This window comes from Hippoglossus hippoglossus, chromosome 2 (genome assembly GCF_009819705.1).
Source record: "Hippoglossus hippoglossus isolate fHipHip1 chromosome 2, fHipHip1.pri, whole genome shotgun sequence".
Taxonomy (NCBI): Eukaryota; Metazoa; Chordata; class Actinopteri; order Pleuronectiformes; family Pleuronectidae; genus Hippoglossus; species Hippoglossus hippoglossus.
Genome location: NC_047152.1, coordinates 10,923,085 through 10,940,584, shown reverse-complemented (window position 1 = coordinate 10,940,584; position 17,500 = coordinate 10,923,085). Strand labels below are relative to the sequence as shown.

Below are 17,500 nucleotides of genomic sequence, written 5' to 3'. Positions count from 1 at the left end.
GCTTTTCCACCAGAGGAAGATCCGACTGGATGTTTACCTGCAGCTGCGTATTCTCCAGCAGTGCACGCTGGAGGTACACGCTTCTGTTCCAAATCACAAGCTGATACAAAGCATTTGTTGAACCGGCGTCAGGGGATCGACAATGAACTGTGTGTCTTTCTTAAGGTAACAGGGGAAATGGATGCCTGGAAGCAGGACCTCCAGAAACAGTCCCAGGACTTCTCTACGGAGAAGCTAGCAGCGCCGCGGCTAGCCGATGTAAACCAGGACAAGCTAGCCCAGGACAAGATCAACCTGGGTCATTCGAGGCTAGTGGAAGCTTGTCCAGAGGCGCTAACACTAGCGCAGCAACGCATCCACAGGTAAACAAGTCCGATGACATCGCTCAGCATGAAAATGAGTCGTTAATAAAAGGTCATGACGTTGATGAACTGACTGATGAACTGATCTGCAGGCACATGGAGCGCAGGCTGGCTATGAACAACATGATCTATGAGGTCATCCAGCAAGGTCACGACCTCCAGCAGTATATCACCGAGGTCCAAGCGTCAGGTCAGAGTCAAAACGTGGCTTTAGAAAATAAATCATCTGCACAGCAACAAAACTTCCATTAACAAATGTCAGCGACCATAGAGAAGAACGGGGACCGTGGATTGGGCCTTGTGGGACACCACATGAAATGAGACTCCATGAGTGAAGCTCAGTGTTTCAAGGTTCTTCATTGGGTGGTCACCTGGTCCAGCTTGATGTAGCTGCTTCTCCACTGTACCTGGACAGGGGGCGTCACTCTGAGGCTAGTAGAGGTAACATGGTCCTTGAAGAGCTCAGCGACTCAGGGGTTCCACTACGACCTACGAGATCCTCCAGAGATCCTCCATCATATTATATCATGTAACATCCCATAGTCCCCTGGAGGGGAATCCAGAGGTCAGGGACTTTCAGTTTGAGGAGTTGTTCTGTGTCGTTAGAGATTCATTCATCGTTCACGTGCTCCTCGAGTTCCTGTCGACAGCAGCGTGAGTAGCTGGTGGGTTTCACTTTGTCCGGCTGGAGGCGCCACTTGAGAGCGTTCTGGATTAAGGGGTTTCCTTGACGGGTTTCCAGGGATCCACATGAACCAATCATAAACAAGCAAAATGCTGAACAGGCAGAAAACAGTTCACAGATCAGAGGAGGCTTCCGTTTGATCCCATATGGATTCTAAGAGATTCCACTCTACTGGTCGAACAGAACAGAACAGAACAGAACAGAATAGAATAGAATAGAATAGAATAGAACAGAACAGAACAGAACAGAATAGAATAGAATAGAATAGAACAGAGCCAGCGTCGATCTGACCAGTTCAGTTTCACACTGATAATATTCGGGGGAAAAGGGGGGAAGAGAAGATAATGAGGGGAGGGGGAAAAGGGGGATGGGGTTGCCATGGAAACTGGTCTCTGAAGCACACAGCTGGTGTCCATGGAAACCAGCGTATTGAATTTACCATGGAGACACACACACACACACACACACACACAGACACACAGTATATCTGTGCAATCATATACACATGAATGGAGAGGAAAACACACACACACACATACAGCTGCAGTACTGCACTTGTGAGGACCTGAATATGTGTGTGTGTGTGTGTGTGTGTGTGTGTGTGTGTGTGTGTGCTTCAGGTATCGAGCTGTCGGAGGCGGAGGGGGGGCTCTCCTCTCAGGTGGAGGAGCTGCAGCGCCTCCTGCAGGACAAACAGAAGGACCTGCAGCAGATTGCAGATCTCTCACACACACACCTGGAGCAGAACCTGCAGCTGAGACACCTGCAGAGCCAAGTCAAACAGGTAACACACACACACACACACACTCACACACTCACACACACACACACACACACACACACACACACACACACACACACACACACACACACACAGCTGACCTCCCTGTACTAAAGGTTTACGTGTCGTCGTGTCTCAGGTGCTGGGCTGGATCTCAGAGGGGGAGGTCATGTTGTCGTCCTGCATGTTGAACTCCAGCTGTTTGTCTGAAGCTGAGCAGCTGCAGAGGGAGCATGAGCGCCTCCAGCAGTCCATAGAGGTAACTGCACACACTGACACAGCTCAGGTCAGGAGGTGGAAGCAGGAGTTCCTCGTCTCCTCTCAGGGTTCTCACCTCCTCCCTCTGTTTCCAGGCTCTGCTCCACGCTGACTCGCTGCAGAGGACTCATCAGGTGGCTCTGGCTCTGCAGCAGAGAGCAGAGCTGCTGGTCCGGTGAGTCACAGCCGGAACGTTTGGTAACGTGATGGTAACGTGTTGGTAACGTGTTGGTAACATGTTGGTAACGTGTTGGTAACATGTTGGTAACGTGTTGGTAACGTGTTGGTAACGTGTTGGTAACGTGTTGGTAACGTGTTGGTAACATGTTGGTAACGTGTTGGTAACGTGTTGGTAACGTGTTGGTCACATGATGGTAACGTGTTGGTAACGTGTTGGTAACGTGTTGGTCACATGATGGTAACATGTTGGTAACGTGTTGGTAACGTGTTGGTAACGTGTTGGTAACGTGTTGGTCACGTGATGGTAACGTGTTGGTAACGTGTTGGTAACGTGTTGGTAACATGTTGGTAACGTGTTGGTAACGTGTTGGTAACGTGTTGGTCACATGATGGTAACGTGTTGGTAACGTGTTGGTAACGTGTTGGTAACGTGATGGCACTTTGTGTTTGAGAGAAATGTTATAACTCTACTAACCACGTGACCTCTGACCTCTCACCTTCAGGTCAGGTCACTATGATCCGGACGCAGTGAGGTCTTGTGCCCAGACGGTGGCGCTGCACTGGCAGACGCTGATGCTGAGGATCGAGGATCGACTAAAACTGGTCAACGCCTCGGCTGCTTTCTACAGGACGTCCCAGCAGGTGGCGCTGTTTCTCTGAATATCTGTTTCTCTGTCTGTGTGTCTCCTGACCTGTCTCCTGACCTGTCTCCTGGTCTGTCTCCTGACCTGTCTGTCTGTCTCCTGACCTGTCTGTGTGCAGGTGTGTGGAGTTCTGGAGAGTCTGGAGCAGGAGTACAGGAGGGAGGAGGACTGGTGTGGAGGAGGAGACCGGCAGCCGGAGCAGCTGCTGCCGATCGTGAGCAAACACATGGAGCAGAAGGAGGCGTTTTTAAAGGTGAAGAAATGTTACACACTGTAATGTAGTTGTACACATATATGTGTGTATCTGTATTAACATGATGAATGTTTTTACAGATACACACAAATCAACATTTATCGACTAAAAATGAGAAACTGCTTTTGTCCAATTCTGAAATCAGGGTCAATGTGGCAGATTGTATTTGTATATGGTGATACATGGTCTTGTTCCCATGGCAACAGGCCTGCACGCTGGCCAGACGAAACGCAGAAGTTTTCCTCAAGTACATCCATCGCAACAGCGTCACCATGGCCAACATCTCCGGCCACGGCGTCACCGTCTCCGGGGTTACGGAGGTCACGGGGCACTCCAGGGTTCCAGAGCAACAGGTCAAAGGTGAACAAACACACAAACGATCAGAAATACACCTGAACAGACCCCTGAGGAACACCACAGCTAATTAGCCTGTGAGCAGTAGAGGTCCGTGCCCCTGATGAGTGTGTCTGTGCTCAGGGATCCTCAGTGAGCTGCTCCAGAGGGAAAACAGAGTCCTCCACTTCTGGACCTTAAAGAAACGTCGACTGGATCAGTGCCAGCAGTACCTGATGTTCCAGAGCCACACCCAGCAGGTCGGGTTCCCTCACTCCTACTGGTGGAGTCACATGCTCGTCTCACAGAGAGATTCTGATTGGTTCCAGAGTAAATGTGACCGCGCCTTAACGTGCTCTTTGATCGCAGGCTCTGGATTGGCTGCAGCAGTCAGGTGACCACTACCTGACCACGCACACGTCACCGGGGACAAATGTGTCCGAGACTCAAGAGCTGTTGACCCAACACAGGGAGTTCTGTGTTTCTGCCAAGGTGAGAAAACATTATAGAGTCAAACCTTCCACCCGTCAGACGGCAGCTGTGAGTCAAACACTTTAAACACGACAATCCTCAAAGACGTTCATTTTCTATGAATTGAATGTAAAATACAACACGTGTTATATTATATTCTATATTATAAAAGGATCACTTCTGTCAGCAAACACAGGAGAAGGTTCACCTGCTCATCCAGCTGGCAGAGAGCATGCTGGGTAAAGGCCACGCCCACCGCGCCGAGCTCCGTCGCTGCGTCTCCACCGTGGACAAGCGTTACCGCGACTTCACCGTGAGGATGGGACAGTACCGCCACCTGCTGGAGACGGCGCTGGGAGGCTGCTCACAGGTAACATTTAAAGAGAGGGTGTGGTCCGTGTGTAGACTGACCCGTACTGAGTGTGATGTACGGTGGCTCTGACAGGACAACAAGGACCTGGAGCTGGAGCTGATCCCCAACAGTCTGTCGGACTCGGACCCCGAGGTCAACCTGTCCGACCCCAGCCACCAGGTCAGCGACGAGAAGAGGCGCTCCGCACGCAAGAAGGAGTGAGTACACGCAGTGTTGGTACGAGTGGAAGTACTAGTACAAGTCTCGATGTTAATGAACAACTGTGTGTGTGTTGTCAGGTACATCATGGCCGAGCTCCTTCAGACAGAAAGAGTCTACGTCAGAGATCTGCAGGAGTGTATCGAGGTAAAAGTACAAACATCTGGAGCTTTCACTCGTTTCACATGATCCTCCTCCGCTGATCAAGGTCCTTTTTTATCTACCTGAGATTTATCAGGACGTTTAGTTCAAGTTCAGATTCAGAGTTAAACCTCGAAAGCTCCAGAACGAAACAGACGAGACCGAGATTTAAAAATACCCCAAACCTCCACAGCGCCCTCTGCTGACAGACCTGCAGTTCACTCAGTCGACCACAAGGTCACTTCTGCTGTTTGGACTAAATTCTGGCTTTGGCACGATATTGAATATTTTTAAACTAAACTCAGTCTGAGTCCTGCCTGACACATGGAAACTACTATATTAAAGCAGTACATAATACGTTGTAGTACTACATTATACTGAGTAGTACTTCCTGATGGAAATACTGTGGTGCAGACGTACCTGTGGGAGATGACGAGCGGCTCAGAGGACGTCCCCTCTGGTCTCAACAACAAGGACGACACCGTGTTCGGAAACATCCAGGACATCTACGAGTTCCACAACAGGTACTGTCAATTATACTGCAATACAAGTACTACAGTACCAAACATCCAGGACATCTACGAGTTCCACAACAGGTACTGTCAATTATACTGCAAAGAAATAAATACTGCAAATTACTTTACTTCATTTACTGCATCACAAGTACAACAGTATGAAATACAGGTCAAACAAATACTACAAATACTGTGTATTACACCCCGGCAACATGTACTTCAAATGTGTATGTATGTATTTACTGTAGTACTGCAGACATACTGTAATGTGTAGTATTGTAGAGTATTGTGTGTGTGTAGATTCAGAGGTTTGTGTTTTTCAGTATTTTCCTGAAGGAGTTAGAAAACTACGAGCAGCTTCCAGAAGACGTGGGCCACTGCTTCGTCACCTGGGTAACGCTCTGTCGGATTTAAACCTACTACACGACGCAATGACTGATGGAAGTAAAACTTACAAAGTACTTTGTGTTTCAGGCTGATAAGTTTCACATGTACGTGACGTACTGCAGAAACAAACCTGACTCCAGTTTACTGATACAACAACAAGGTGCAGGATTCTTCGAGGTCAGAAAACTTTACTTCTTTATTTGAGAATTTCAGATATTTTAGAAATGTACTTTTTGATGTAACACTTGGAAGTAATAAGGTGCAGTTTTCTGTTTTCTGTTATTAGTTGAGATATTTGTTATATTATATCCTTGTGGATATGTAGATAAATATTGCAGATGTAGAAAGATAATTTAATTTAATACTAATAATGGGGAAAATGGCGGCTGACCTAAGAAATGTTAGATTTCCAATGATTCATATTTATTTGCAGAGAAGACGATGATGAGGGGATTTTCAGAATAAAACGTACTGTGTTTGTGTGCAGGAGGTCCAGAGGAGACACGGGCTGACGAACTCCATCTCGTCCGCTCTCATCAAACCAGTTCAGAGAATCACTAAATACCAGCTGCTGCTCAAGGTGAACTTTGAGTTCCCACAGTTCAGTTTGTTGGAGTTAGTGTTTTGGCTTCAGGCTGCAGCTTTACACCTGCTGTCTTACATTTCACTTTACAGATGTGTGAAAATAATAAGAAATCTCAAATCCATCCTCTTCGATCTTTTCACAGTCGACTCTTTGAATCTTTAAAATCACAATAATCTTATATTTACTCTGACATTTAACCACTACATCTGGTTGTTGTGTTAATCTTGGTTTAAAACATCAGTCACATTTACACTGTGTACTTGTGTGTGTGTGTGTGTGTGTGTGTGTGTCTGTGTGTGTGCAGGAGTTGCTGGGGTGCTGCGAGGAGGGTAAAGGTGAAATAAAAGAAGGACTGGATGTGATGCTGAGCGTCCCAAAGCGAGCTAACGATGCTATGCATGTTAGCATGTTGGAAGGTAGGTGTTTCAAAATAAAAGACCTGCATCTGTTTTACATGAAGATTTCAGGGAGCCTGAGCTAGGGGCTTTTATTGTGAAGTTTGTTGTTGACCTCCTCACTAAAAGATAAATCATATATTTACATATGAAACGTGTTGCCGTGGTGACGTCTCCTCAGGTCTGGAGGAGGGTCTGGAGGTCCAGGGCGAGCTCCTCCTCCAGGACTCCTTCCTGGTTTGGGAGCCAAAGTCTTTGATCAGGAAGGGGCGGGACCGACACCTCTTCCTGTTTGAGCTGTCACTCATCTTCAGCAAAGAGATCAAAGACTCGTCCGGACGAACCAAATATCTGTACAAGAGCAGACTGAGGGTAACACACACACACACACACACACAGACACACACAGACACACACACACACACACACAGACACACATACACACACACACACACAGACACACACACACACACACACAGACACACACACACACAGACACACACACACACACACACACAGACACACACACACACACAGACACACACACACACACACACACACAGACACACACACAAACAGACACACACACACACACACACACACACACACACACACACACACACACACACAAACACAAACAGACGCACACACAGACACACAAACAGACACACACACAGACACACAAACAGACACACACACACACACACACACACACACACACACAGACACACACACACACACACACACAACAGACACACACACACACACACACACACACACACACACACACACACACACACACAGACACACAAACAGACAGACACACACACACACACACACAGACACACACACACAAACACACACAGACACACACACACACACACACACAGACACACACACACACACAGACACACACACAAACAGACACACAAACAGACAAACAGACACACACACACAAACAGACACACACACACACACACACACAGACACACACACACAGACACACACACACACACACACACACACACACAGACACACACACACACACACACACACACACACACACAAACAGACACACACACACACACACACACACACACACACACACACACACACACAGACACACACACACACACACACACACAGACACAAACAGAACACACACAGACACACAAACAGACACACACACACACACACACACACACACACACACATGTAATCCATGAACCAGGAGGTAAATGACGTTCTGCTGACGCTTCCTGTTCCTGTAGACGTCGGAACTCGGAGTGACGGAGCACATCGAGGGCGACCCCTGTAAGTTCGCTCTGTGGGTCGGACGGACGCCGACGTCCGACAACAAGACGGTGCTGAAGGTGAGTGACGCCTCCTGCTGGTGACAGCGTTCAGAAAGATGAGGTCAGAGGTCACGGTTAACTGTCGCTCTCTGGTCAGGCGGCGTCGTTGGAGCTGAAGCAGGAGTGGGTCCGCAGCATCCGACAGGTGATCCAGGAGAGGCGGGGTCACCTGCGGGGGGCGCTGAGGGAGCCCATCCCCCTCCCCAAGACACCCAACCCCACGCTGGGCCGACAGCGCAGCATCAACCGCAGGTCAGCACGCACACGCTACATGGTCATGTGACCTTTGACCTGGGTCATCGTCTGGTTAGAACTCATCTAATGAATCAAACCAGTGAAGTCCAAATGAAAGTTTGACCCTGAATTCATCTTCTTATCCGTCAAATGAATTTAATACTCAATGATTCAATTAGACAATGGAAAGAAAACTGAATCAGTAACAACTGAAACATTGATTATATATTATTCTCTTTTAAATGATTGTAAAAAGAACAATGTTTTTCTTTTTTCATCAAATTCATCTGGTGAGTTTTAAAATACTGCTCAGAAATATGAAGAGACGATTATTAATCAATAAGTGAAAGTTTGTATTTAATAAAACCAGAAATTAGAAAGAATCAGCTCGACCTCTGGATAACAGATTTACTTTTATCATTATTTCCTGACAGTTACAGACCAAACAATAAAGTGATTAACAGAGAAAATGATCATAATCAATAATTAAAGTCAGTTGCAGCTTTAAGAGAGTGAGAGAGGCGTCCACATACTTGTGTCCACATTGTGTGTTTTAGATTGAAAAGTGTGTTTTTGTTTTTCAGGGAGACGAGTGAGGACGCAGACAGTCTGGGTGATGCCAGCAGTCAGCCGGACACCGTGTCCATCGCCTCGCGCACGTCCCAGAACACGGCCGACAGCGACAAGGTGTACACACACACACACACACACACACACACACACACACACACACACACACACACACACACACACACACACACACACACACACACACACACACACACACACACACACACACACACACACACACACACACACAGCGTGTGTTCAGAGGGGTGTGTCGGAGCGTAAGATGACCTCACCAGTGCTGCAGCTGGCTGGGTGTGTGTGTGTGTGTGTGTGTGTGTGTGTGTGTGTGTGTGTGTGTGTGTGTGTGTGTGTGTCTGTGTGTATGTATGTGTGTATGTATGTGTGTATGTATGTATGTGTGTGTCTGTGTGTGTGTCTGAGGGAGTTCCTCTGCTCGCCGTCAGATTCTGTTCAGAAACTTTCACTTGTTCTCTTCTCTGCGGACGAGGTACGTTTGATTTGATTTACCTGCAGTCAGCTGGAGGAGGGTGGGGTTGACCTCTGACCCTGAGAGGTGAGCTTAGTGTTGGTTCAGAGAGGAATCTTCACGCTGTCAGATCAGAGATGTAAAACCTGAGTAAAGGACAGTGAGTTTGAATCCTGTTGTTTACATGAGATAAGATTTGAATTGGTTAACGTGTGATTGTAAATAAAGCGACGAGGATTAAACTGGAGCTCGACTGAACGCTAACGCTCGATTGTTTGTGGAGTTATGGTAGAGCTAGAACGACGTCCGAACTGTGACCAACAAGGAATCAACTGATCCACCAAACAATCACCGACAAAGTTCCCCAGCTTCTGATTCAGCTTCTGACTCGAGAGGACTTTCTTTACTTCGTTGAATCTCGGTCAATCACCTGAATCTCTACATCCAGCTCCTGATGAATCTGAGTTACAGTCTGAGAATTGTTCTTGATCCACAGTAGATCTGTTACAGGACTGAATCTTATCGTTACTGATCATTGTGATTATTGATTAGAAATCCAGATCCTAACGCCAGGTCATGGTAACCATGGTAACACATGTGACTGTTGGAGTTTGACAGATTCATTACTGATGAAAATCAGCTGACGAGTCACAGACATTTATTTTACAGAATAAACAGAAGGTTTATTTATGTCTTTACATAGATTGTGTTTTGTTTCTATTTATTGTTATTGATAATAATAATGAGTTTATGGTTAAGACACTAGAGAAGTAACTTCTACTTTTAGTAACTAAAAGTAATGGAGTAGATGTACTTAAGCATTTAGGTTTATTTCAGTTACAGTAACACGATACCTGAGTAGATTTGTTCACTGTGTTATTGTTCTACTCATGTTGTAATCATCGTGTGCGTGTGTGTGTGTGTGTGTGTGTGTGTGTGTGTGTGTGTGTGTGTGTGTGTGTGTGAGATACGAGCCTTAAGACTGATCACAGCTGTGTTCGATTAGGACGGGGAACACCCCACAACTCCTTATGGACCACGTGCACGAGTGTGTGTGTGTGTGTGTGTGTGTGTGAACTGAAGCACATGGGCTCCAGCTGAACACACACACACACACACACACACACACACACACACACACAAACACACACACACTAGTAACCGTGACGCTGTCGTCTCTTTGTCCACCATCACATGATGTTTTCTACTTCTCGTTGGACCAATCAGGGCTCAGCGTGCTGTGCCCTGATTGGTCAGCGGAGGACGTACATTATGACGATGAACGACAGTTTCAACGTGGAGTTTGTTTCCATGAGATAAAACAGCTCCGGTGATCAAAGGTGGTTTAAATGCTTCACTTTTGATGTTTTTATTATAACAGTAGATTCAGTGAATTTAAATCAGGTTTAGATTTGATCGACCTCAGAGTCTGACCTCTATCGCCACCTACTGGCTCGGCGAGCTCGTTACAGGGCTTGTAGTTGTTTTAAAATGGAGAAAATATTCAGAACTAAATAAAAGAGCTGCAGAAAAGCAGTCGAGGCTTTAAAGTAAAAATCATTCTGCTTCTAGTTTCATCTAAGCTGAGTCCAGTGCTGTTTACTGTTTGACCAGCAGATGGAGCTGCTGCTGATTCTCTGTTTCTGACTTTATGAATGGACTGTAACCTGCTGATGTCGTTGCTATGACAACAGTGGCAGGATGATGGACGGTCAGATATTCGGAGGTTAAATAAAGTGTCTCACCCTCTCACCCGTCTCCCTCCAGCTGTCCGGCGGCTGCGAGTTAGTGGTGGTGTTGTTGGATTTCTCCTCCGGCGCCGCAGGAGAGCTCAGCGTTCGCTGTGGTCAGACCGTGGAGCTGGTGGAGCGCTCGGCCGACAGACCCGGGTGGTGTCTGGTCAGAACGACGGATCAGAGTCCGCAGCAGGTAAGAAATCAAACGTCTCCACGGCAGAAACAAATCCTCCAGCTTCTAATCTCCTGTTTCCCTGCAGGAGGGTTTACTGCCCATGAGCGCCCTCTGCCTGTCACACTCACACAGTGCAGCCGACATGGAGGGGCTCATCCCGGCGTGCACCACCTCCAGCAGCACCTCGTCCACCTGCACCACCACGTCCTCCTCCTGCAACTCGTCCACCACCACCACCTCCTCCAACGCCTCCTCCACCGTCAGCAAAGGTAGGTTCGTCTTCCTCCAGGACGCCACCTCCTGGTCGCACACAGATCTCCACCTGGACTCAAGATAAACAATAATAACTTAATGGTAAAAAGTGCTCGAGCTCAGAAACGTCACAACTTCACAATCTAATTGTCCGCTCATTTAAGAGTAAGGTAGTAATCTGATTACAGTTTCAGTTACTGACGACCTTTGACCCCGGTCACCGTCTCACTGCTGCAGCTCGTCCAGGATCGCTCCGTGTCACTTCCTGTTTGAACCGAGGGAACTTTAAACATCCGTGTCTCCTGCTTCCTGTCGGACGGAGTCCACTAAATACTGAACGTGTGTCAGTGTGTGAAGCCTGAACGATGGAACCTGCTGTGTTGTCAGAGTGTGACGTCTCTTTGTGTGTTGACATTTTACACAAAGTGTAAATCGTTCATCTGTAAACTCAACAAACCAAATGTCCCCATTGGTCACAAGTGTCTCAATTCTCCCCAAACGTCAACAGGAAACACTAAATATCTCGAAAGGAACAAATTTAACAAACTAAATAATCAACAACAAGATAAATGTCCCCAAAAGAAACAACACACACACACACAGAGATGAGAGTTTCAGGTTAAACATTGACCTGAACAAGTTTCAGACTCAACAGGAATCTTCAGTTTAACATCCTGCCTCAGGGTCTGTGTGTGTGTGTGTGTGTGTGTGTGTGTGTGAGTGTGTGTGTGTGTGTGTGTGTGTGTGTGTGTGTGTGTGTGTGTGTGTGTGTGTGAGTGTGTGTGTGTGTGTGTGTGTGTGTGGATACCTGCTGGCTCTTCTTCCTCACCAGAAGACAATGGGAGTTTCTGTTTAAAAATAAACTGGTTGTTTTCAGGTCGGATCTCTGGTGGATTTACATTCTTTGTTGTTTCACATTTTTCGATTTGGTCTTCATTCATTTTGTATATGACTGATTATCTGTATACAAAGGTTTCTTTTTTATTTTCATGTCAATTTTAGTTAATTATTATATATTATATCATTATATATATATATATATATATATTTATACATTTCAATTAGTTCTTAGTGGCGACTTCTGTCCTGGCTGTCACTCAAGTCTCAATAAGCCACACCCAGTGCTGTGGCCCCACCCCACGCGTTAGCCCCCCCCCCGACTTGTGACTGTAGTTTGATTCCTGGACACGTCTCAGCCTCTTCTCGTCACGTCTTCTTCTAAACGTTCTGAACGTTCTGATGTGGGAACATGCGGCGAGGCAGAGGTGCATGCTGGGATTGCTCTGCTGTTTGGGGATGGATTGTGGGAGAGAGAGAGGACGAGCGAGGTGGGTGTTAGAATGAAAGAAGAAGAAGAAAGATTGAGTGTGTGTGTGTGTGTGTGTGTGTGTGTTGGTTAATGAGTGATAGAACAAGGTGACCCTCTCTCTCTCTGTTTGTTTCAGTGTCTCTCGACCATTAACCAGCACTAACACACACATGTAGTTTCTGACACACGTGTAGCAGGAATGTTAATCATGTTTGGTTGTGTTGAACAGGACCTGCAGGTTTTCTGCATCTTTACTGAAGCTTCATTAACACACACACACACACAGTCACACACAGACACACACACACACAGACACACACACACACAGTCACACACAGACACACACACACACAGTCACACACAGACACACACACACACACAGACACACAGTCACACACACACTCACACACCGTCACACACACACACACACACACAGTCACACACAGACACACACACACACACACAGACACACACACACACAGTCACACACAGACACACACACACACACACACACACACAGTCACACACAGACACACACACACACACACAGACACACACACACACAGTCACACACACACACAGACACACACACATTTATTTTTCGTGATCATTTTTTGTTTTTTACGACATCTTTTAATCATATATATAATAAAGTGGTGAAGCCACGTAAACAGATTGTTGTCACGACAACTGGGAAGTTAATTCATTGAACATACGCATAAAAATGAGTTTGATGAAAAGCTTCCGATGAAAGTCGACGTTGTGACCATGACGATAACGAGGAGGACGGTGTGTGTGTGTGTGTGTCTGTGTGTGTGTGTGTGTGTGTGTGTGTGTGTGTGTCTGTGTGTGTGTGTCTGTGTGTGTGTGTGTGTCTGTGTGTGTGTGTGTGTGTGTCTGTGTGTGTGTGTGTGTCCACAGACTCTGGACTCTACAGCTCTGAAGGTTCAGCTCTCCACGCTCAGACGACCAGTGAGTCAACAATCATCTCTGAATTTACCCAGAATTCTGTAGTGCAGAACTCATCACTGCCCCCCCCCCTCCTTGTGTTTACCTTTCTCAGGTGCCACCTCCCCCACAGTGTTCGGAGTGGGCGGGGCTCCAGGGGGGCGCTGTGGCTCTCCAGGGCCCAAACGCAGCGGCTCTGGAACCGGAAACACCCTGAAGGTAACGCTGGTCCTCGCCGTCGCTCTGTGGGCAGAAGAAGACGGATTATTAGTTTTAAAAATACATACAATGATTATTGAATTAATCGTGAAGTAAATGAATATTAATTATAAGTATTATTATTATTACTCAGTCGTATGGTGACTGTTTTATGTCCACAGTGTTTTGACAGCGCTGGTTGACGAGTCCTGTTCGAGGTTAAGTCAAGGTAAAGCTGACGGACAGAAGAAACCGCCAATCAGAACCAGGAGGCGGGACAACAGGCCAGAGGTGACCACACCCCTCACCGGCAATCAGACGGTCAGCTATCAACACACACACACACACACACAGACACACACACACACACACACAGAGGACACTAAAGACGTGTGTGTGTGTGTGATCATTGTTTTTTGATTCTTTTCGTTTCTGCAGAAATCGAGGAAGGAGGAGGCGGGGCAGAGTGGAGGGGAGGAGGAGCCAGAGGAGGAAAGCCACACCCCTCTACCACCTCCCATGCAAATTATCAAAGACCCCAACAACCCCGAGGTACCGGGGGGAGGGAGAGTGGGGGGGGGGATAGACGGTTGCTTCTGAGAAAGAATCTGAAACGATGTCGAGGTTCAGTCACGTTTGTCGTCTCCTTGTCTGTAATCGAGGAAAATGTGAGTGAATGAAAAACGTGTTAAATCTTGAGACGGTTTCAAACTGGTTGTCATGTTTCGGTCTCGTCAGGCTCTGGATTCAGATCAAGGCTCCAACGAGTCCGACACCGAGCAGAGAAACAAAGCGCTGAGAGGACGGATGTGAGACACGCACCAGAAACATGGATAGAAATGTAGATATGTTCAGAGGACACATGAATGAACTGTGTGTGTTTGTCCAGGTTTGTGGTGAACGAGATGGTCCAATCAGAGAAGGACTACGTGAAGGACCTGGGTGTGATTGTCGAGGTGAGACGTCCAAATGTTCAGAAAGACACAAGATGTCCAACGGACAACATGATGTTTTCTTTCTTTTCTAAAGAATTATATCAATTCTTTCTTTAAATCTGCACACAGAATGAATGATCATCAGGATCTTTCAATTTGTGACTGTAGTGAACACTGCGTCCTGTAGGGGGCAGCAGCAGGCTTTAGACTTGTTAGTTTGTGTGTTTGTGTGTTTGTGTGTTCACGTGTTCACGTGTTCACGTGTTCATGTGTGTGTCAGGGCTTCATGTCCAGGCTGGAGGGTCCGAGGGATTCCAGAGGAGATGAGAGGAAAAGAACAAAATCGTCTTTGCAACATCCAGCAGATCTACGACTGGCACCGCGAGTACGTGCACGTATAAATAAACACACACACACACACACACACACACACACACACTCTCTGACGGTGTGTGTTTCTGTTTCAGTTTCTTCCTGATTGAGTTGGAGCGCTGCGTTCAGAATCACGACCTGTTGGCCGACCTCTTCATCAGACACGTGAGTACTACATGAATACTACACTACTGTTACTACACATGAATACTACACTCCTATGTTATTACTACATGAATACTACACTACTGTTACTACAACATGAATACTACACTCCTATGTTATTACTACATGAATACTACACTACTATGTTATTACTACATGAATACTACACTACTGTTACTACAACATGAATACTACACTACTATGTTATTACTACATGAATACTACACTACTGTTACTACAACATGAATACTACACTCCTATGTTATTACTACATGAATACTACACTACTATGTTATTACTACATGATACTACACTACTGTTACTACAACATGAATACTACACTACTATGTTATTACTACATGAATACTACACTACTGTTACTACAACATGAATACTACACTCCTATGTTATTACTACATGAATACTACACTACTATGTTATTACTACATGAATACTACACTACTGTTACTACAACATGAATACTACACTCCTATGTTATTACTACATGAATACTACACTCCTATGTTATTACTACATGAATACTACACTACTATGTTATTACTACATGAATACTACACTACTGTTACTACAACATGAATACTACACTCCTATGTTATTACTACATGAATACTACACTCCTATGTTATTACTACATGAATACTACACTACTATGTTATTACTACATGAATACTACACTACTATGTTATTACTACATGAATACTGAAATCGAATCAGTTCATGTTTGGTCCCTCAAGTTGTTCCTCATCTCGTTCATAAGAACGTTTCCAGCCTGGTGGAATAAGGTTGTCATGGTAACAGCATCAGGACCAGGATGAGTCAGTTAACTGTGATGTGTGTGTGTGTGTGTGTGTGTGTATGTGTGTGTGTGTGTGTGTGTGTGTGTGTGTGTGTGTGTGTGTGTGTGTGTGTGTGTGTGTAGGAGCGTCGCCTCCACATGTACGTGGTTTACTGTCAGAACAAGCCGAGGTCAGAGTTCATCGTCTTCGAGTACGAGACTTTCTTTGAGGTAAAATGTTTATCACTTGTTTCTGTTTATTCCTGTTTTAGTGACTAATGTTCTGTATCTTTAAATGAATTAAATTAACCTGCGTTCATGATTGATTATTGAATCATTATTGATTAATCTGCTAATTAACAGTGAAGATGCTCGTGAACTGAACCCTTTGACTTCTTCATGTTCAGTTTTAGTGTCGCAGATCGATAAATCATTTCACGACGAATCGTTGAAGCTCCAGTGGGAACGTGAACGTTTCCCTCTGCAGCTGTTTGAGCCACGATTCTCAGGGTTCAGGACAACAACACAACGTTCTGACGGAAAACAACACAATAATGAGGCTTGTGTGTCTGTGTGTCTATCCTCAGGAGATCCAGCATGAGATCAGCTGCAGGATGTCCATCAGTGATTATCTGATCAAACCTGTCCAGAGAATCACAAAGTATCAGCTGCTGTTAAAGGTTTGTCGTCACTTCACCGACTCCAGTCACATGACTCGCATCAGCTGATCATGAAACGTTTATTTCTTCATCTTCTTCATCATCTTCATCTCTACTCTGCTTGGTGTCTCAGGACTTTCTCAAGTACACGTCCAAGGCCGGACTGGACTGTGAGGAGAGTGAGGTGAGTTCCGTTCTTCAGTGACTTTTACAGAAAAAATGTTTTCTACCTGACGTGTCGTGAAGATGATGTCGTTAAATGAGTTATGAAGGACGGTGCATCATCACCCTGAAGACTGTGTGTGTTGTGGTCTGTGTGTGTGTGTGTGTGTGTGTGTGTCTGTGTGTGTGTGTGTGTGTGGTGTGTGCAGAAAGCGGTGGAGCTGATGTCATTGGTTCCAAAACGCTGCAACGACATGATGAACCTGGGACGACTGCAGGGATACGAGGTGAAACTGAATCTATACGCAGACGATCAACCACTGTATATGTACAACCTGTCTGTCCTCACCCGTCTCTCTCCTCACCTGTCTGTCCTCACCTGTCTCCAGGGGAAGTTGACGTCTCAGGGGAAGCTCCTGCAGCAGGAGACCTTCTGTGTCTGGGAGCAGGACGGCGGCGTGTTGTCTCGCAGTAAAGAGCGCAGGGTTTTCCTGTTCGAGCAGATCATCATCTTCAGCGAACTTCTACGCAAAGGCTCCAACAACCCAGGCTACCAGTTCAAGAACAGCATCAAGGTGGGACCGT

The 17,500-nt window shown here is 46.2% G+C and overlaps 1 protein-coding gene across 1 annotated transcript in view; it reads left to right on the top strand.

Moving 5' to 3' along the window:
* The window catches only part of LOC117773418 (kalirin-like), a 29,684-nt gene that overhangs the window by 10,959 nt on the left and 1,225 nt on the right, over positions 1-17,500 (top strand). Inside the window, 40 exon segments of the mRNA XM_034605336.1 lie at positions 1-73; positions 166-362; positions 455-552; positions 1,668-1,831; positions 1,968-2,087; positions 2,182-2,261; positions 2,770-2,908; positions 3,029-3,163; positions 3,370-3,523; positions 3,641-3,756; positions 3,866-3,988; positions 4,155-4,337; positions 4,413-4,537; positions 4,619-4,685; positions 5,094-5,203; positions 5,518-5,587; positions 5,669-5,758; positions 6,069-6,161; positions 6,472-6,583; positions 6,744-6,934; positions 7,834-7,935; positions 8,015-8,169; positions 8,736-8,838; positions 10,976-11,137; positions 11,205-11,388; positions 13,602-13,652; positions 13,744-13,847; positions 14,020-14,038; positions 14,041-14,147; positions 14,265-14,378; positions 14,565-14,635; positions 14,716-14,782; positions 15,042-15,062; positions 15,064-15,146; positions 15,229-15,298; positions 16,239-16,325; positions 16,682-16,774; positions 16,887-16,937; positions 17,125-17,202; positions 17,305-17,490. The exon segment at positions 1-73 is cut by the window's left edge and continues 75 nt beyond it. Coding sequence (XP_034461227.1) covers positions 1-73; positions 166-362; positions 455-552; positions 1,668-1,831; positions 1,968-2,087; positions 2,182-2,261; positions 2,770-2,908; positions 3,029-3,163; positions 3,370-3,523; positions 3,641-3,756; positions 3,866-3,988; positions 4,155-4,337; positions 4,413-4,537; positions 4,619-4,685; positions 5,094-5,203; positions 5,518-5,587; positions 5,669-5,758; positions 6,069-6,161; positions 6,472-6,583; positions 6,744-6,934; positions 7,834-7,935; positions 8,015-8,169; positions 8,736-8,838; positions 10,976-11,137; positions 11,205-11,388; positions 13,602-13,652; positions 13,744-13,847; positions 14,020-14,038; positions 14,041-14,147; positions 14,265-14,378; positions 14,565-14,635; positions 14,716-14,782; positions 15,042-15,062; positions 15,064-15,146; positions 15,229-15,298; positions 16,239-16,325; positions 16,682-16,774; positions 16,887-16,937; positions 17,125-17,202; positions 17,305-17,490 — 4,348 coding nt within the window.